The sequence below is a fragment of the Mangifera indica genome, chromosome 6 (assembly GCF_011075055.1).
Source record: "Mangifera indica cultivar Alphonso chromosome 6, CATAS_Mindica_2.1, whole genome shotgun sequence".
NCBI classification, from domain to species: Eukaryota; Viridiplantae; Streptophyta; class Magnoliopsida; order Sapindales; family Anacardiaceae; genus Mangifera; species Mangifera indica.
In genome coordinates, this window is record NC_058142.1 from 17,964,327 (window position 1) to 17,984,759 (window position 20,433).

Here is a 20,433-nt window from a genome sequence, read left to right on the forward strand (position 1 = left end):
GACCAATTCAAATCGAACAATTTTTTATTCGAAACAAACTTAATTCAAGATTTGTTTAGACTCATCTGGTTTGTATCCACCGCTAAAATAAAGAGTTATTTATTCATCCAATTATTAAAAGCATAGAGTTTTATAATACCAAGTCTTTATCATTGATTGGAACAAAAAGTAAAGTTAAATTCAATTTGGATTGAACGTTTGTAAAATCTACTTAAGATTAATTTAAATCTAAAGAGTTGGCATAAAATATGTTTGAGATTGACAAATTAAATTTTGAATTTGATTAAAAAATAATTTAATTTTAAATTTTTGCTATAATCAATTAAAATTTAAATATTTAAATTAATTCGAATTCAACTTATTTATAAAAACAAACTCAATTTTTAATTTACACTTAATCCATTTGAGTGAATTAATTTATGAGAAGACAGTCATTTGGTTAATTTGAATTTATTAATTTTTTTTTTAAAACAAAAATCGGTGGATGAGGGTGATGATGGTGTGATTTTCTAAAATATAGCAGGTTTATAATACTGAAAACCCTTGGCAACTCCAGACTGGTAACTCAACATCTCCTGATGGCTGCAAAAATCAAATCTTTTAGAGCAAAACCTTTCCAAATCTTTTCCTCTTCCTCGAAGCTCTTAAAGTTGCAATCTTCTTCATCATCCCCAACAGCCGCACAACTTCATTGAACCCAGAACCCAAAACCGCAACTGTAACAACACCATTAACCCGACAACAGCTGGCCAAAATCAACCTCTTAATACCACGATTATGCCTCAAAAATAACATAAACAACACCATTAATCTTACTCTCACAGCTTTACAAACAAACCCACCTCCCAAGTCTTTCTCTTCCTCCGTTTTACTTAACAACCTAACTTGGTCCTCCGCATGGCTCTTTTAACCAAACTCAAACACACCTCGCAAGCACATTCACGGCTCACCTTAATCACCACACTTCTTGTGTCTTCATATCTCAAAAAGAGTAGGCCAAAAGAGGCATTAAAAGTGCACAACTAAATGCTGAGGACTGGCTCTCCATGTAAAGTGGAGACGGTGGTGTGTGAGGTTTTGGTTGATGTGTTGTGTAGAAGTCGTGGGTTGTGGAGGCTTTGAGGGTTTTAAGAGAAGTTTGGTGGATGAATTTGGCGGTGAAAGGTGGTTCGAGGAGAAGGGTTTTTAGGAGTTAGTTGAGAGAAGCTTGAATTGAGGGGGCTAAGGAATTGAATAAAGCTTTGGGGAGAGTTCACAGTGGTGAAGGGGAGGGCTTGAAGGAATTCTTGGCCTTGTTGGATCAGATTCTTGCTAATTGGACGGACTAGTGCGGTGCAGGTTAGTCTCTATTGAAAAACATTTTGTGTTTATTTGGGATTTTATTGTTTATAGTTTTGTATAAGATTCCTCCATAAATTCAATATGTTAACTTGATAATGATGTGGGAATGAACTTTAAGATTAATTGAATTGATGAGATGGAAATTACATTGTTTCATGATGAGCTTGAGTGTCTTTATCTTAAGTTACACAAATACTATTCTGATGTGTTAAAAAGAAGGAAGTTCTTGAAATCTTGAAATGATTATACTGAGTGAAAAGGGATTATAGTTGTTTCAAATTGATGTCTTATTCTACTGTGATTTGATGTTTGCTCATGTAGCATTTATTGTTGTTGCGTGTATTTGGTGGCCCGACATTGTGCTTGAGTTTGCTTGTTGATGGATGGTGGAGACTGGAGAAGATATATAACCATTGAATTGGGTACAACAACTCCTTTTAGTTTCCAATATCTGCAAAACAACAAAAGCTGATCAAGAATTTTGGTGTAAGAAATTTGACGATGATGCCCTGATAGATACATTTTTCTTTCGATGATATGTGCATATCCATGACACAAATTTGCGTGGATAACTTCTTATAGCATATATTTTAAGTAAACATTATCTGTATTCATAGAAAATTTTGAGCGGTTAAGGGTAAAAAGGAAACGGATTGTAAGCAAGATGACTGGTGTTTGACTTGCGGTATGCTTTACTTGATCTAGTCAAAGGAAAATTTCTCTGTATCTACTTGTGACATTTTCTGTACCATCTGCTACTGATTAGGGGCACAGATTCCCTGTAGTACCTATGAACTGCAGTATACATTCGATCCATTGCTTGATTAGTGAAGCTAGTTATTTAGGTTGGTTATCCCATTGGTCATGTCCCATCCTAGTACATGTTCATGCAATTAAATAATTTTAAAGTGAGTTTTTTGCTTTAGACAGCCCTTGCTTTCAACTACTCTGAGATAAATTTGCTTCAGTTTGATCAGTTGACCAGCTGGGGTTAAAGATAAATTAAGACAGAGATATTGAAGTGAACACTTGCTGATATGTTGTTGTGTAAATCTATATATCTGTCCTAGTGTCCTACTAGGTTGAGTTGGTCACTACAAACTGGGAAGACAGGTCGTCCCTGATAAACCCAATTTCAGTGATATGCAAAGGGTATATATTACTGAATGATATTCTAAATTCAAGTGGAACGTCAAAAATTTGTTGGGGTCATATTAAAGAAGTTAGTGGAAGGTGAAAACTCATACTGTAACTTCTGTTCCATATGTTGCATTTTCGCATTTAAACATAATTCTATGTTTTTTATACTTTTTCCTTTGCATTTAGGGATATGGTGCAGCTTGTGAAGGACTACTAGGATCCAAAGCATCAACTTTTCACAGCCTCCATTTCTGATAAGAGCAAGCAAGTATCGAATCAGCAAAAGCATAGTAACCCTTGTAAATTTTAGGTGAATTTATTTGTTTGATGGGTCGTCTTAGGTGGCCTGAAATAGTAAAATGGGGTGAAGGCACAGTCATTTCGTAAAAGGACATCAAAATTTCTACAGAAAAACATTATTCCTTGAGAAGCCAGAGTGAGATGTCCTTAGAAATGAAATCTGTAAACATCTTTTATATACTGAAGTTACTGAATGAGTTCTGTGTTTCCACATCATGTACGTCTGGACTATCGGAACTCAAGCAAGTGACACTATTCAATCACCGTCTGCTCTGCACACATACACAAAGAAAGAGCTTTACCAAGCAGCTTCTGATGCTGCTATTGCATGTTTAAAGATAGTTGAAGAAATCTGCTCGCAAAGTTTCTAAGAGCTGCAGAGTATTGTCACTCTAAATTCTATATGGGATGCTTAAAGACTGGAGAAGGCATCAAAGGAACAAGTTTTGACTTGGAGAAAGTATGAATCGAATTCATAATGAGGACCATTACAAAAAGCATCCCGGTTAACTTCACAATGTTGAGAATATTGATATCGACCTTGTGTTACTGAAATCATTTTGATTATAATTCTTATTTGTTGTTGTTTTAATACTATCTGCCAATCAGTTCAACCAGCCTGAAATTTGCATCTGAAACCTTGCAAATGGATATAGTCACCAAATTTGATTTTAATTAAAGGCCAAAGGACTATGTCCCACCCAAGTTTTAAAACAAATACAAATGTACGCGGTAGGATTTTAAAATTTTAAATATTTATTTATCATATTATTCTTGTTAAAATTTACTGTTAATTACAAGGGTAAAATCACTATTTAATCCATAATATTAAAAAAATAAGATTTTTTCTCATTCTCTTCTTATTATAACTAAAAATTCTTTTTATTCAAAAGTTTAAAATTTTTTTTTTTTTTTTAGGGTTTCATTCATTCCCTTCTTTATCTGACAATGTTTTCTAGCTAACCTTTCATCTGTCAACACTCTCTTGCATCTCAATTGATGATGTGGCCTCCATTCTCTTGTCACCAACGCAATGAATCATTCAAATATGTAGCTTGATAAATGCATTCCTTCCTACCATCTTAGTTCGTTTGTGGTTGAAGAATGATTTGGATTTGAATGGATCAACATTAGAAGATTTATTTGATGTCAATTTATCAATTGGATGAAGAAGATTCGTTTGCGTCTGACCGAATAGACGAAGACAATAAATCGTCTTCGTCTTTTCATCAAATAAAGACAGTTCGTTTTCGTTCGAAAAAATTGGTTTGATGGAAAGGTTGACAACAGGAGAAGAAGATGATAAAAAAGTTAACTGACAATAGGAACAACATCTATTTGTTGGAGAAAAAAAAAAAACTCTAAGGAGGATACAACATTTCAAAGTTTAATTATGGAAGAAAATTATTATTTTTTAAATTTAAGAGAAAAAATATATAAAATTTTAGGGTTTATTGATAAAAGAACAATTTTATTTTTACTTTTAATACAAAATTTTAATATAAAAATTAACCTATAAATAAGTACTTAGGTTTTTGAACCTTGTAATTATGCATTTATCTTTGCATATAAGTTTGAGTGGAAAATATCCCCTGTGACCTTAATTAAATGTAATTTAAATTTTCCATTAGTTATTAAATAAATAAAATTATTTTATATATTATTTTAATATTTATTTAGATGTTTCATGAGCCCAATCGGTCAACTTATAAAAACTTGGGTCGGCCCTTCACCGAATCTAAAAACATTGTTTGTTTGTGAACAATAATGTAAAATAATGGATATGTTAATGGTTTTTACAAGAGGCAGAAACTGTAACTTGCTTGAACTGGATAACGCTGTCACTTAAAAACTTGTCTGAGACACAGTTCAAAGTATAAGTTTTCAAAACATGAACTTGTAATAAGATTTTTCTTTTCTGTTTCCAATGGCCATTTCAGTTTCTCTTCATTATCTCTTTCGCTCTTTCTTCTCCAATTCCCAGGTCCATTTCTCTCTCTCTCTCTCTCTCTTTATATTATTTTATATGCGCATAGATGTTTAGCCTTTGTAATTGTTTTGCTTTATGTGTGCGCAATAGCAGAACTTGACGCATAAAAATGGTCACTATGGATGGTCAGAGAGACCCAATTGCTGTTTCAGTAATAACTCCAAGAACAAACTCAGGCCCGTCAAAGCTTCCGTAGAGTCTCCTCCTTTTCCACTCTTTCAACCTCCCAAAGTTGAAGAATCAGATCCTGATGGGGTAATTTTTTACCTTTTTCTATTTAATTTTTACCCTTTCGACTTTGCTTAAGTTTAATAATCAGTCAAGCTTAGGATAGTGCAATTTATATCAAGCTTGTTTAAAGCGTTGTATTTTGCTTGAAGATAGTTAAAGTTTGGTGTCGTTTCTAAGAGTTGAAATTATAGAAAACTGAGAAAAATGACTTTTTTAATTTTTTTTTCAATTTATATTCATTTTTAGGAATGCATCTGCAAAATTGTTTTTGAAAGCAATGAATTTTCTTGTATCCCTTGTTTCTGAATTTAATGCTTTTTGTTTTTGGTAAATAGTTGGACCCAGCAGACCCGGATTTCTATAAGATAGGTTATGTTCGAAGTGTGAGAGCTTATGGAATTGAATTCAAAGAAGGGCCTGATGGATTTGGAGTGTATGCTTCTAAAGATGTTGAACCACGTCATCGCGCTAGAGTGAGTTACATTGCTTGCAGATGAACAAATATAATTGATGGAACTATATATAGCTATGCTATTGCATTAGCTATCATGATTGGTGTTTCTCGTTGTCATTATGATCCTAATATCTGATTTTTCCTTATGTATGGATGATTGTTCACTTGACTGCACAGGTAGTCATGGAAATACCTCTAGAGTTGATGATAACCATAAGGCAGAAACTCCCATGGATGTTTTTCCCAGATATAGTGCCAATAGGCCATCCAATATTTGATATCATTAACTCAACTAACCCAGAGGTAACTCGATTATTCTCTAAAATTAGAGATAAGCTCTTAACCTTATTTCAATTGCAGCAATACGTATTACCATTTAAGCTTGGTCCTTAACTTTTATGCTTCCCACAGTAACTTCAATTTGGTTGTCTACCTTAAACACTGGTTGAATTTTAAACAGTTGAATGCCCTTTCATTTGTGCTTATGATGTGCATCTCTTTATGGCAGACAGATTGGGACCTTAGGTTGGCCTGCCTTCTTCTGTACGCATTTGACCGGCAGGATAACTTTTGGCAACTATATGGTGATTTCTTACCTTGTGCAGAAGAGTGCACCAGCTTGCTTCTAGCAACTGAGGTGAGTAAATGCTTAAAAGAGTAAGCATACTGTTTAGCAAAAATGTACAATGTATTCATTAAAATCCAATCATTTCAGCATATTTCCTTTTGTCATTCTAAAAGTTCCTTTTTTATTTTATTCATTTATTTATTTGGAGTCAATTTCATCTAGTTATCGTAATTACTTTTTACTTTACTGCTGTAGGAAGAAACATAACATTAGTTCTTGTGCTCATTGCTTTGTGTGTGCAATAGGAGGATCTTTTGGAGCTGCAGGATCCAAATCTTGCATCAACATTGAGAAAACAACAGCAAAGAGCATTAGAATTTTGGGAAAAGAACTGGGTAGGAAGAAATTCGATTTCATACAATATAAACACTCTGATCATCCCATTATGTTTATTTACTCCAATATTCCACTTTAACAATGAAACTCTTTGTGTGTTAACCTCACTCAGCACAGCGGTGTTCCACTCAAGATAAAGCGACTTGCTCGTGATCCTGAGAGATTTATGTGGGCAATGAGTATTGTCCAGTCACGGTGCATTAACATGCAAGTCAGGATTGGTGCTCTAGTACAAGATTCAAATATGCTAATCCCTTATGCTGGTAAACCTTTTTCATTACATTCTAAATATTATGTGATGGCTTGCCATTATTGGTATATAATCTTTTTCATCATTTTGCAGACATGCTAAACCATTTATTTCAGCCAAATTGTTTTTTCCATTGGCGCTTTAAGGACCGCATGCTTGAAGTGATGATAAATGCTGGACAGCGCGTTAAAAAAGGAGAAGAGGTCAATATCATACTTTCCTAAATTTTTTGCTTATTAGTGCCTTACATTTATTTGTATAGGTATATTCATGTAATGAATGGAGGAAATGGTACAAAACTTAAATTATATGCCAATATTTTATGTACCATGAATCCGTTATACGGTATGTATTCATTTATAGTCCTACTGGATTGGCAAATACCAATTTTGGATATGGTGAAGCCCTGTATGTGAGTGGTGAGTTTTGTAGAATTAGGTTACATTGGACCTGAAAAACAAGCTGATGATGCCTTTTGCCCAATCAAGGCAAACATGAATCATGCCTTCTGTCGCATTTTTCTATTACCTGGATGCTGTTATTTAAGCGATATTCTTTTAACATTTTATAACTCCTTGAATTCAAAACTTAAATCCTGGTATGACGCCGTGTATACCACTGTTTTAACAAGCTTTGTAGATTATATATTATTCCTTTTTTCTTTTTCTTTCTGGCCTCAAATATGTTATTGTTCTCAATAGAGTAATTATGTACAGAAAATTTCAGTAGTAGAGTCTGGTTACAAAAGTTTCAATCGTTCCTTGATCTATACTGCATAAAATAAATTATTCTTGGAAGTGTTGCTTGACTGACAATCTACCTAGAATTGATCAGTTATTTTCATTATTTGATATAATTTTATTTTCTCTTGTATGCTGATTCACTCCCTTGTGCTTAGGATAAGATACTTATTTTGATAGTGCAAGCTTGTGGAAGTGATCTCTTTGATTTCAATTGTTTTCTTTCTCTTTTTTACAGATGACTGTCAATTACATGAATGGACAGATGAATAACATGTTTATGCAAAGATATGGCTTTTCATCACCTGTGGTAATTTGCTTTCTGCTTCGATCATTAAAAAAGATATTTCTTTAACTGTTTGAAACTGAACCTTCTTCACTATTACAGTTTGTTCTTTCAAATAGATTTTTCTTTGGTCATTCAGTGAGATAGTTCCAGATTCGTAAATAATGATATTCACCATGTTTAGGAAATAGCATTGTATATCATGGTAAATCTAAGAGATTGTTTGGTTTTGAAAAGTAATCATCTTTCGTGTGATCTAGTTGTCCCGGACATTATCGATTCTTGTTTGCAATTGTCAGTTGAACAAATTCTCTGATATTTTCAACCTATACAAATCTGTCAAAGTTACTTGCATTTCAAATTTTGAAATCCTATTAACTTGCTTATTCTTACATTTCTGTTTAAATTTGATAGTAAACTTGTAATTCTTCTTGAATTAATGCATAGGTATATTTCACTTGTAAAACTGCAGAATCCTTGGGATGTAATCCAGTTTTCTGGCAATGTGCGCATTCATTTGGATTCTTTTTTGTCAGTTTTCAACATAGCTGGCCTTCCTGAAGAATATCACCATAACAGTATGTGTTCTATGATTATTAACCACAATCCAGCTATGGTATTCGACCATCACAGTCTAATAAATTTGCTGCAGGTCGGTTAGCAAGTGATGGAGATAGTTTTGTTGATGGAGCTGTCATCGCAGCAGCAAGACCATTGCCCACTTGGTCAGATGGTGATGTACCCCTGATCCCAAGCTTGGAAAAAAAAGCTGCGAAGGAATTACAGGAAGAATGCCAACGGATGTTAGCAGAATTCCCCACCACTTCTAAACAAGACCAGACAGTACTAGGTAAAGCTGCTATGCTTGTCTTGTATTTCTTTCACAACAAGATGTTAGGATAAGTTTTCGACTCCAGTGAGAGCCTGTTAGAAGTTAAAACTCTGTTCTTGGCTTGTATCTTCTACGTAAGTGAAACATCCTGGTCTCATAGCTCAATCAATTGTTAAGATATTGTTCATTTTGGATACATAATGACTCTGATGTCATTTGTAATATCACAGACACATATGGACTTTATGTCCAAAGTAGACAATAACTTGATAGTAGATTGGGCTATTGGACTGGGATATTACAATAAGTTCTTCAATGAAACGATTACTTTTAACTCTAATTTATTTTTCCTTATTCTGCCCACCAACAGATTCTATGTCTGAACCCAGGAGGACCCTGGAGGCTGCAATCAAGTAAGTAGTCCTGAAATGGTTTTTTAAAGTGACAATCCAGACCCACAGTAGTGATTTATTTGTCAAAAATTTGGAATCATGCAGGTATCGATTGCACCAGAAACTATTCATAGAGAAAGTCATCAAGGCGTTGGATATTTATCAAGATCGGATATTGTATTAATCATGAAGATCCAAGTTTACAGGATCTCAGAAAGTTTTGATAAGTAACTAAAACCAACATTAGGTGAAATTTTTTCTGTTTGATGTAGAATTCCATGTTAATTTATCTGAGTGGTAGACTTTAATGTTCATTGCTGGACTGCATTGGATTCAATTGGCAAACTGAGAGGTTTCTAGAGAGTAATTTGTACCATGAAAGCAAAAATAAGGAAACAAGCAGTGTTTGCACACATCTCTTCACATGTTTACAAACATGAAACATATATATGCACAATTATGATACGAATACTCAGATATTCTCCCAGAGTTCACAAATGCATGTAAAATTATGATATCAATAAAACTGTATATTTAATTTTGAATATTCAATTAAATATCTAAATAAAATATCATTATGTGAATAAATGTTATTTTATTTTTAATTTAAAATCATTTAATCACATGATATTATATTGTTTAAATATCTAATTAAATATTTAAAATTATGTATTTATAACATTACTCTTTTGATATAAATAAGAAAAGTATAAAAATTAACAACAGGGGAGGTAGATTCTCACCTGCAGAATTCAGTCAAAATACAGCAAACAACCCAGCCAACAACTAGCACAAAGCAACTAGTACTGAATATACTGGTTATTATTCATAAATTCAGGAGGATTACATGAAAGAATGAGTCGAAATGGAAATTGGATGGTTCTGACAATCCGAAGAGTTGCGGCCTGCCCTTTCAGCCGAAGACAGCCTACAGCCCAAAACAATCTCCTCCTCCTTTTCTCACCTTCTCAGCTGCTTATAATGTCCTTGTCATAATAAACTTTACCCTCTTTACACCTAAGAGGTCTATGTGCCATTATTCATTACCCAATTTTCAGCAATGGACCCCACAACATTCTTCATGATATAAAATTATATTGTTTATTTTTTTTTAGGTTCAATACCGCACAATCATATGCATTACTTTTCTTCGTGAAGACTAGTGCGCTAAAAAGACCCTAAAATAGACTAAGTAGAAATAGACGACTTTCACTAGCTAGCTAATAATTTTTTAAATAATAAATAATATATTTCTGCTTATCTATTTGTTTCGTTGCATTATTTACTGTAAAAGTAGTAATGGGTTACATTCCAATTTTAGTTGATGAACAGGCAGGAACGACCAAAAATGAGATTTCTGCAATATATTGAAAAGTGCTCCCCAGTACAATGAGCAGGCTATGTTGTGGGATCAAAACCCCCTACTATTACAAAAGGTTTTGGTACCATTTGATGTTACACCAAGAGTTCTCATTCAGGCATACAATCTCATCAAATAACAATCTCATGATAATCTGAACAAACCAGCGGAGAATTATGTGAAAAACGTTCAGTCTGTTACCATGAAATCACCCTGCTTTGGATGAGTCTCTTGGGAATTGTGATTGCAAGCTCCTCAGAAAATCAGACAACGTTGCACTCGCAGCATGCCCTCTTTTGAGGCAGAGAAAATAGTCGTCCACTAGAGAACAAAGTTATACAAGAAATCAGTAAGAAAAAGATCCAGCAACACAATAGTTCTCCCTGACACTGCATAATAAAATATCTAACAGAGGAAACATGGATAAGCTGTAGTTGGCATACCTGACATTGCACACCATGTGTAACAGATGTAATGATCCCATGCTCCATGGGTTCATCTTCCACCAATGACAATCCTTTTCGGAGGACCGAGAGAACTGAGTTTGGAAAGACTAAATAAGCAAATGCCTTCATTTTCTGTCATTGCACAAGATAAAGATTGTTAGGAGATAGGAATTTACATTAATTTCAGATGCCCCAGACTTGACTAATTTCAGAACACACATTATCACACTTCAAAGAACATATATCATTCGTCTACAACATCAATATCCATTGAGTAATATCCAAATTTACAGGGACTTTGATGTCAGCAAAATGATTAATGTAAAATAGAGAAAGCAATCATAATTGAACTTTATTCTAGCTAGATAATTTCTGTAACCTCACTCAAATCAGCAAAGAGATATTGTGAATTTAAACAAGGAAACTAAAGTAACCTGCTCTTCTAACTTCGTGTGGTCCAGAATCACATACCTACTTTCTGCCAACCAGCAACATATGGCAACTGCAGAATCCAGAATAAAATAGTGAGCAGCAGTGCCTCAAGTTTAAAAAATATGAAAGATGACAGTAAGTTTTGGTGATTAACTACCAGGAAGATGCTTCATAGGAATTCCAGCATCTACAAGAGCAGACATGCTGCATTAATGGCACAAGGTAGAAGCTATAAAAATATTCAGTCAAGAAACAGTCATCAGCTTGGAGTACATGATGCATATCAGTCTTGATGCTAATGAAAACAGAATATTATAATATATAGTCATCAAAGGATAAAGCAACATCATCGTGGACAACCTGCAAAGAAACCATAAAATTATTCAATTTTCAGATTGCATAAAGTAGATAGTGCAACATATAAGTAATATTAATGACATGGAACCATAGTCAATCACTTGAAACCAGACCCTGAATCAAGAAATAGATTTGAAGCAACGGGTGAAGAAAGCAAATGCACAAAATAGGGGCAACTTCAATCACTTGATGAGAACTACTGCATTAATTTATGGTTGTATTAAAGGAAACAGCCTCACCTGAATTATAATTGAGGTTGTAGTATTTTGATTAACAGTCAAAATGCATATGCTTTGTACAGTCCACTTGAGTATCATCTCGTAATCTTTCTCCGGTTTCCTTCAAACATGTGGTAATTTTGACCAAAATTAGATGGAAAAATAGATGGCAATTTTGATATTCCTCAGTTGTATAAGAACTTATCAGAATTCTCCCCCTACATGTGAGCTCTCTACTTATTTTTCAAAGTAGGCATATCTGCCTACAATTAGACCAATTCTCAACGACAGAATTAACTCTAAAAAAATAAATGAATAAAGGAAACTAAAAGAGCTAACCAATTTGTCCAGTTTTAGGCTTCCAAATAACTTCAAAGCAGGGCTTCTCAGGATTTTCATTCTTTTTTGTTCCAGCTTTTGGTCCATAAACAGCAGCTAGAACTTGTGTCTCCTAGAATCAATCCCAAAAGACTTCAAAGCATGAATTTTACATATATAGGACAAAGGAGAACTTTTCCTAGAAGCATGTACCTTGACACCAACTGGCAGAGCCATAGGCACGGTGGAGGGTGTTGCGAGAGTAAGAGAACAGTCTCAATTGATTTGGTGTACGACCAACAGCTCTATCAATCTCCATCAATATTTCTCTTAGTCAACACACAGTCTTTTTCCTAGTTATATTAAATAAAAAATATAACAAATATTAGCTTCAACATTGGGGCATACATAAAGCAAAACGAAAAAAGCTGAGTGAAGGACACCAAGGTTTCACAGCTAAGGTTTTAGCATTCTCTATTATCCTCAGTTTCATCTTTCCTTGATGAACAATGGCAATTACATCGAGTAGTGGCTGCACTGTGTGACCACTAACACTGCCAACGCCACACTGCTGAAGTGAAAGAAGCAGCCGCGATACACAGAACATCATTTCTATACATCTAATATATTCAAACTAAATGTGGCAGGCCCATTGAGCTCAACACAATCACTCAACACATTGTAATCCAATATGTTCCAACTAAACTTGCTAGACGACACTGTGATCACCACAACAACTAAAACAGTAATTTTAAAATAATAAAACTATATACACTTACAATGAATATTAATCTGTGTACTAATAATGATATGTTACTATGTGATAGGATAATTTTGAATTAGGAAAAAAAATTATATCCACTCAAATAAAGACACTTCATAATTAGTAAACAAATTAGTTCACACTGTTGGTACAAGTAGATTTACTCATTTTAAAATGCATAAACCCTAGTTCAAAATTGAAAATAAAAAATACAGTTAAGGTCCTTCCCACCAGATTAGTAAAATAAAATGAAAAAAAAAAAAAAAAGATAATCAAAATGACCAACATTGCAAACTAAAAAAATGAATCCATGTTTAAATTTTTAGTGGAACCCATTGCATCAAACACTTGAAAACCATGAATTCAAAAAAAAAATATATATATATATATATATATATATATATATATATATATATATATATATATATATATATATATATATATATATATATTCTACTTTGAACAGCATAAAAACATAAGCTAGAAACTTGTGACAGCTTAAGAAGCAAGAACAAATACCAATATTTTGAAAGGAAGATGCCAACCAAGGGTCAAAGCGTACTAAGAACGGCTTCGCCGTTGATGGCGGCAGAGGACGGTTTGTCGTTGGCGGCAGGAGCGAGCAGCGGGGTTAAGCGCTCATTCAGAAATTTGGCTTTTTAAATTTCGTCTCTATATTTTCGGTTAAATTTTTCTAATTTCTTTTACCTTTTAATCCCCTGAAAAATGATAACTTACCAAAATTTCCTTGAGGTTTCATAAATGACAAAAGCCTTCCCATTATAATATTTTCATGCGATGTTTATAATATTTTCAAGTTCTTGTTCAGTTAATTACCGAAGGCACAATTATACCAAGTTGAGAGAAAACAGTGAGCCTACATGTATCCATAGCATGGCAAAAAGAGAGATCCTCCTTTTTTAATTAAAAATTTCACCTAAATTTGTACTTTGTATTATTTCTGAATACCCTTGAGATTCTCAATATTTGTAAGAATTACTTTAAAATTTTAAATGGACGTTGAATATTTTTAAATTTCCAGACCAACTGGTTCTTCGTTTTAATATGTATGTCTTCTATCTAACGCTTCACTTGTCTGGTCACTGTTATTATTATGTGCCTTTCCTCTATTACATATTTGTTAATTGCATGGATGTTAGTATCGTGTGATATGTGATATGTATCATACGATACGATATGATACAAATAAAAAATGATATGTATTTTAAGGTATATCAAAAATTGATCCAATGTAGTGTGCGTATCATACAATATAATATATATCAGTAAAATTAATGATACAGATTGATATGTATTTTTAAACTAAATTGAACAGGTCGAATTGAAAAACGGCTCACCGAATCAAGTTCAAATAAAACTGTTTTGAAAAATTATTGCATCAGAAAAGAAATGCTTGCTTTTATCTCATTTTTCATACTTTTACTAAATTATTGCATCAGAAAAGAAAAACGTTGGGGAATCGTCTTCCCCGACGAAATTCTTCCTCTCCCAAGGAGTCTTTGACGTCGATCGAACCTCCAAATGGGAGGAAAGAGATTGCCGGAAGAAGAGGTTGCTTCAGGAGGGAGAGGCCATCGGCAACGGAGCCGGAGAGGTCGTCGGAGATTTCAAAACCAAACCCTAGGGTGAAACTGCGATTTTTTAAAACTTAGGCTGAGAGAAAATATTAGTTTTTAAAGTTTAGGGGGGCAAAATTATATTCTATTTTAGTTTATTTTTAATATTATAGTGAAAATAACGATTTTATCCTTACTACCGTTAGGGTTTTGTTAAATCTAACCGGTTATGGGTGGGTGTTTGATGTTTTCATAGTTAAAGGGTGAAAACTTGAGAAAATATCAAACTTTGGGTGGGAAATAGTCGTTTGGCCTTATTAATAAGCCATGCTTTTATTCTCAGTGTAAAGCTAGATTTTGTTTATTAAGCTTTTCTCTCAAACATTTACTGAATTTTTTTTTAATATAATATTGTCCAACTCCAATTCTTTTTCTTTCATTGCCCTTGCTTGCCCCCTAAGTACCGTTTCATTGGGTGTGTGTGTGTGTGTGTACAAGTGTGTGTTTATCGGCAATGACTGAGGAAATAGTAACAAGTACTGCCGGCAACTTGCATCAGAAGCTACAGTGTCAGCATGTGATTTGCTTAAACGGCATATATCATATGTGTTCAAGTACCAGAGCTACATCAACGATCTGAAAAAACTGGTTGAGGATTGATGAGTGTTTGCTTTTTTTATTTGTTGTGGATGTATTAGAGATTGAACTAAAATTTGGGTGGGGACAAGTGCTTTCCCTTATTTAAATTATATTTGTCCTTTTAATGTGCTGTGGCAGACAAGTTATGGGTCATGTGCCCGAGCCCAGTCTAAACCGCCTTTTTATGGCACAACTTTCGAGGGTTTGGGATGTATTATAATAACCCACAAGTTGTGCCGTAAGCCGCCTCGGTCCACTACAATACTATCTATAATTTTTTTTAAAATTATTATTTATTTATTATTATATAGAAAATTCAAATAATTTATATGAAAAATTCAAAAATATTGACTACTGCAATGAAGAATTAAAAAGTAATATAAATTTATTATTAATTTTACAAAAAAACCAAAAGATAATGTAATAAATCAAGACTTATTAATTATTTATCATTATTTTTATGGAGAAAACTAAAAAATTAGTATAGAAAACTCAAAAAATACAACAAAAAACAATGAAAAAATAAAAAAATATATAATTAACACAGTCTATTATAATATAAATCATGTTGTAGGCTTATATATTTTTATGGATCAATATAATATAAAGACCTACAATCATAAAAGTCTTGAATCTAATATAAACCACTGTCATGTCTATATAGTGGACATTTTTAATTATATACTCATTATGGTAGTCTATTTTAATAAATCAAATTGTATTAATTAATCCTTTGAGGAAAGCCGTCATTATGGTATGCATTGGTGATGGTCCATTTTTATAAATTAATCCTGCGTTAGGTAGATGTTTGAAAAACTCGGTCATTTTTGTCTTTATATCGATGTTTGAAAGTTGTTAAATGGAAAAACTGATACAAGATTGGCCTAAAATCACTTTATCATCTGTTAAATGCATAAATTATATTTTTTACTCAGTCCATCTTTATGAAATTTAAATTAATATTATACATATTTGTTTTAAATATATATATAAAGATATACTTATATATATTATTATATAATTGAAAAATAATAACAATTCTTACATATCGAAATTGTTAGCCAATGGTTTAGTGTAAGACATAAGTATACGTTGTATACGTATCTACTAGACTGATATGATTAGAGATTTTTATAGGGATGATTATTACAGTGTCTATAAAATAAATCCTTTTAATGGATATCAATTCATACTGAGAACTTACTTGGATAAATATGTATTTGTATCTCAGTTTTGAGAAATATTAATTAATGAAAAGATCGTATTACATGTAATCGTGATAAGATTTTAAAGTTATTCACTGATATTTTGTTAACTCAATAAAGAGCTTATGAGTTGTGCATATATGTAGAGTTGTTTTAGATTTAAGAGGTAGAGGATTATCAAAGATAGATTCAATTTAGGTACTAGATTGAGAGTTTTGAACCTCAGAATGTCTTAAAGATCATAACGTAATAATTTGAGAAAGAATAATGAAAAAGAGAATGGATGAAAAATAAAATTAGTTGGTACTAGCATTTGCTTTTAGCCAGGACACAACCAATTCACTAGTGAAAGTTTTGAGGGTATTATGATAATTTTTCAAAATTTAAACAGTTATGGTTAGTATGTTAATTTAACTTTTTGATATTGTGCCAATGTCATTACCCATTAAAAGAGATAGGTTTTGTCCTTTGAATGGTAAAGTGTAATTTGTACATTCTGTGGGTGAAACGGTTTTTAAGCCAACTGCTCAGTTTTGAAAGACCGCAATTACAGGATCACTTGGGCGTTGAATCTTCTATCTTTTCAGTTTCTTCATCTGCCATCCGACACTCATTGAATCATTGATGCTTCTTACCTGCAAAACCAGTAGAGTAAACATTTGGTGGTGCTTGAAAACTTAGCTCTGCTTTTGAGAGAAACATACATACAGATCAAGCCATCAAGCTGTACTTGTTCTAAACCTTCCCTTATAGTTAATTTCTTTTAATTGTCTATTGCTTCAAATTACTTTTCTATAATTTTCCTTTCCCCTGTTTTAACTAACAATTCTCTATCATTTTATACTCAGTATCAATAAATTCCTTAGAAAAGAACAAATTTAGCATTTCTCTCAACCTCTCTTAGTATTATTGCTCGTTGCTATCTGTCTGCTACAAGCTAGACTACGATCATTCAGGGTTTGCTCTTAAAAACTTTAACTTTGATAGTTGTTTGTTGTGTGTCTTTCTCTCTTTGTTTTCATTATTAATTAGCCATGCTTGCCATGCTTTTATTCTCAGTGTGAAGCTAGATTTTGTTTATTAAGCTTTTCTCTCAAACATTTACTGAATTTTTTGTTATATAATTTTGTCCAACTCCAATTCTTTTTCTTTCATTTCCCTTGCATCCTAAGTACCCTTTCATTGTACAGCTTTACTTGTAAAAAAAAAAAAAAGAGAGAGAGAGAGAGAGTGTGTCTGTACAAGTATTTATCGGCAATGGCTGAGGAAATAGTTACGAGTACTGCCGCGCAACTTGCATCAGAAGCTACAGTGTCGGCATGCGATTTGCTTAAACAGCATATATCATATGTGTTCAAGTACCAGAGCTACATCAACGACCTCAAAAAACTAGTCGAGGAGCTCAGAAATAAAAAAGAAACAGTGGAGAAACCTGTAGAGTTAGCTGAAAGACAGGGGGGAGAGATTTATAAAGCTGTTAAGAAATGGTTGAGTGATGTAGATGAGTTTACTGAAAGGGTAGCAAACGCCATCATTGAGGATGAAGATAAAGCAAACAAGGGCAGCTGTTTAAAATTGAAGTCATGTCCTAATTTGATTCAACGTTACAAGCTTGGAAAGGAAGCGGTGAAAGCTGCAGTGAGTGGGGCCGATCTGTTAGGGAAAGGCAACTTCCGTAGTGTTTCCTATCGTCCTGCTCTACAGAGGACAGAATCCATGTATGTCAGAGGCTACGAGGCCTTTGATTCCAGAGAGCAAGTTTTGCAAGAAATTTTGGACACCTTGAAGGATGCTAATGTTAACATGGTCGGGGTGCATGGGATGGGAGGTGTGGGAAAAACTACACTGGTAAAAAAAGTAGCTTGGCAGGTGAAGGAAGACAAGTTATTCCATGAGGTGGCCATTGCTGAGGTAACACAAACCCCAGACTACAAAAAAATTCAAGAAAAACTTGCTTCCGATTTAGGCTTGGAATTTTGTCAGGAGAGTGAATATCAGAGAGCTAGTCAACTACGTTCCAGGATAAAGAAGGAGAAGAGTTTACTTATAATACTGGATAATATTTGGACAAAACTTGATTTGGATGCAATTGGAATTCCTTTTGGGGATGCTGAGAAAGGAGGAAAAGATGATCTTTTTTGGGATGCTGAGAAAGGAGGAAAAGATGATCTTTTTTGGGATGCTGAGAAAGAAAGAAAAGATGATAAGATCAGGCCATGCACGATATTGTTAACTTCAAGAAATAGGGATGTATTAAGCAAAGATATGAAGACTCAGAAGAACATCTTTGTAAGTCCTTTATCTGAAGATGACGCAAGGAATTTGTTTCGGAAGATTGTGGGTGATTCTGTAGAAAGCTCTGATTTTCATCCTTTAGCAGATGAGTTTGCTACAAAATGTGCAGGTTTACCGATTGCAATCTCAACAATTGCAAATACATTGAAAAATGAGAGTCTTCACTTTTGGAAGGATGCCTTGGCTCGACTTAAAAGGTCTAATCCAAGACATATTCCAGATATGGAAGAAAGTGTATATTCTACTATAGAGCTGAGTTACAATTTTCTGAAAATTGAGGAAGCTAAATCACTATTTCTTCTTTGTGCTCTAGCAGATGCTGGTAGTAGCATGTCCACTGGTGACCTATTAAAATATAGTATGGGTTTGAATTTGTTTGGAGATGTATATACATTGGAAGAAGGAAGGGATAGATTGCATAGTTTGATAGATTATCTCAAAGCTTCTTGCCTGTTGTTGGACGATGGCAATGACCATGTTGTTAAAATGCATGATATTATTCATGATGTTGCTGTGTCGATTGCTTCGACAGAGAAATTCATGTTTAATATTCAAAATGTCATTTGCTTGAAAGACATGTTGGGGGAGAAAGTACCAAAACATTCAACTGCTATTTCTCTACCCTATAGAGATATTTATGACGAGCTTCCTCAACGGTTAGAATTTCCCAAACTAAAGTTGTTCTTCCTATTGATGAAAAATCACTCACTACAAATTCCAGATGCTTTTTTTGAAGAAATGAAAGAACTCAGAGTTTTAAATCTTACCAGATTTCAATTCTTTTCATTACCTTCATCCCTTTCTTGCCTAAAAAACCTTAAGACATTGTGTCTGGACAATTGCCTGTTGGAGGATTTAAGAATTTTAGGAGAGCTAAGTAAATTAGAAATTCTTAGCTTCTCGGGGTCTCACATTAAACAGTTGCCTACAGAAATCGGACGGTTGACTTGGTTAAAGTTATTAGATTTGAGCAATTGTATAAACCTTAAATACATTGCACCACATGTCCTCTCTTGCTTGTCTCGATTAGAAGAACTATATATGGGCAACTGCTTTGTTCAATGGGAAGTTGAAGGAGTGGATAATCAAGGACGAAGAAATGCTAGCCTTGAAGAGTTAAAACAGTTGTCGAACATAACAACTTTACATCTTCATGTTCAAGATGCTCGAGGTATGCCACAAGACTTTTTCTTCAAGAAATTGAAAAGTTATCATTTATTTGTTGGAGATAAATGGAAGTGGTCTGATAAATATTGCAGTTCAACTTCAAGAACATTCAAACTGAAGATAAGTGATAATGTTTATTTGGGGCAAGGAATTAAAAGTTTGTTGGAGATGACTGAAGATCTCTTTCTTGAGGAAATGAATGGAGTTAGATGTGTTGTTTATGAACTCAATGTGGATGGTTTTCCACATTTAAAGCACCTGCATGTAATGGACAGTCTTAATATTTTGTATATCATTAACTCAGTTGCTTGGAAGGTAGCCTTTCCCAAGTTGGAGTCCTTGATCCTTTGTAATTTGATTAAACTGGAGAAGATATGTCATGGTCAACTCAATGCAAGGTCCTTTAGCAAATTAAAGATCATAAAAATAGAAAAGTGTGATAGATTGGAGTATCTCTTTTCATCCTTCATGGTAAAAAATCTTATGCAGTTGCAAGAAATTGAAGTGACTGATTGTAAGAACCTAAAAGAGCTTTTTGGTGAAGAAAATGATTACCACGGTGATGAAATTGAAATGAATGATAAGATAGAGTTCAATCAACTGTGTTCATTGACTTTACAACGCCTACACAAATTCAATAAGATCGATTCTAACTTGGCGGTATGTTTTGTATTTTTCTATTTTTACTTTCTTTTGATGTAAAAAGGAGTATTCTTATTAGTTCATAAGTTTTGTT

General features: G+C 33.5%; 3 protein-coding genes and 1 long non-coding RNA gene across 8 annotated transcripts in view; 3 read left to right on the forward strand and 1 right to left on the reverse strand.

Annotated features, from left to right (window-relative positions):
• Window positions 1-495: 495 nt before the first annotated feature.
• LOC123218536 lies at window positions 496-3,373 on the forward strand. Of its 2 annotated transcripts, none has more exons than XR_006502712.1 (3): window positions 496-1,338; window positions 1,663-2,574; window positions 2,668-3,373. It is a non-coding gene; the product is annotated as an uncharacterized LOC123218536 (long non-coding RNA). The 2 variants fall into 2 exon arrangements; XR_006502711.1 differs by having other exon boundaries at window positions 1,663-1,827.
• Window positions 3,374-4,600: 1,227 nt separating this feature from the next.
• LOC123218547 (protein PLASTID TRANSCRIPTIONALLY ACTIVE 14-like) lies at window positions 4,601-9,335 on the forward strand. 2 transcript variants are annotated; one of them, XM_044640030.1, is made up of 13 exons: window positions 4,601-4,765; window positions 4,862-5,026; window positions 5,338-5,475; window positions 5,634-5,759; window positions 5,965-6,093; window positions 6,330-6,419; window positions 6,533-6,683; window positions 6,764-6,873; window positions 7,649-7,720; window positions 8,169-8,274; window positions 8,349-8,546; window positions 8,899-8,941; window positions 9,026-9,335. In XM_044640030.1, exons 1-13 carry the CDS (start codon window positions 4,709-4,711, stop codon window positions 9,102-9,104), a joined length of 1,464 nt encoding a protein of 487 aa, XP_044495965.1. In that variant the 5' UTR covers window positions 4,601-4,708; the 3' UTR covers window positions 9,105-9,335. The 2 variants fall into 2 exon arrangements, with proteins under 2 accessions (XP_044495965.1, XP_044495966.1); XM_044640031.1 differs by having other exon boundaries at window positions 4,602-4,765; window positions 4,865-5,026.
• A 922-nt stretch (window positions 9,336-10,257) lies between these two features.
• Window positions 10,258-13,481, reverse strand: LOC123218551 (exosome complex exonuclease RRP46 homolog). Of its 3 annotated transcripts, none has more exons than XR_006502714.1 (7): window positions 13,334-13,481; window positions 12,265-12,404; window positions 12,073-12,184; window positions 11,755-11,854; window positions 11,316-11,387; window positions 11,198-11,228; window positions 10,805-10,858 (listed from the first exon to the last, which is right to left on the reverse strand). XR_006502714.1 is itself a non-coding variant. In XM_044640037.1 (5 exons), exons 2-5 carry the CDS (start codon window positions 11,359-11,361, stop codon window positions 10,536-10,538), a joined length of 315 nt encoding a protein of 104 aa, XP_044495972.1. In that variant the 5' UTR covers window positions 11,362-11,518; window positions 13,334-13,476; the 3' UTR covers window positions 10,258-10,535. The 3 variants fall into 3 exon arrangements, 1 of the variants encoding a protein (XP_044495972.1); XR_006502713.1 differs by having other exon boundaries at window positions 11,316-11,518; XM_044640037.1 differs by lacking the exons at window positions 11,755-11,854; window positions 12,073-12,184; window positions 12,265-12,404 and adding an exon at window positions 10,258-10,601 and having other exon boundaries at window positions 10,724-10,858; window positions 11,161-11,228; window positions 11,316-11,518; window positions 13,334-13,476.
• Window positions 13,482-16,723: 3,242 nt separating this feature from the next.
• The window catches only part of LOC123218539, a 28,917-nt gene continuing 25,207 nt past the window's right edge, over window positions 16,724-20,433 (forward strand). The window contains exon 1 of the mRNA XM_044640019.1: window positions 16,724-20,357. Within this exon, the coding sequence (XP_044495954.1) occupies window positions 17,493-20,357 (2,865 nt within the window). The 5' untranslated portion in view covers window positions 16,724-17,492. The remainder of the gene's footprint in view (window positions 20,358-20,433) is intronic.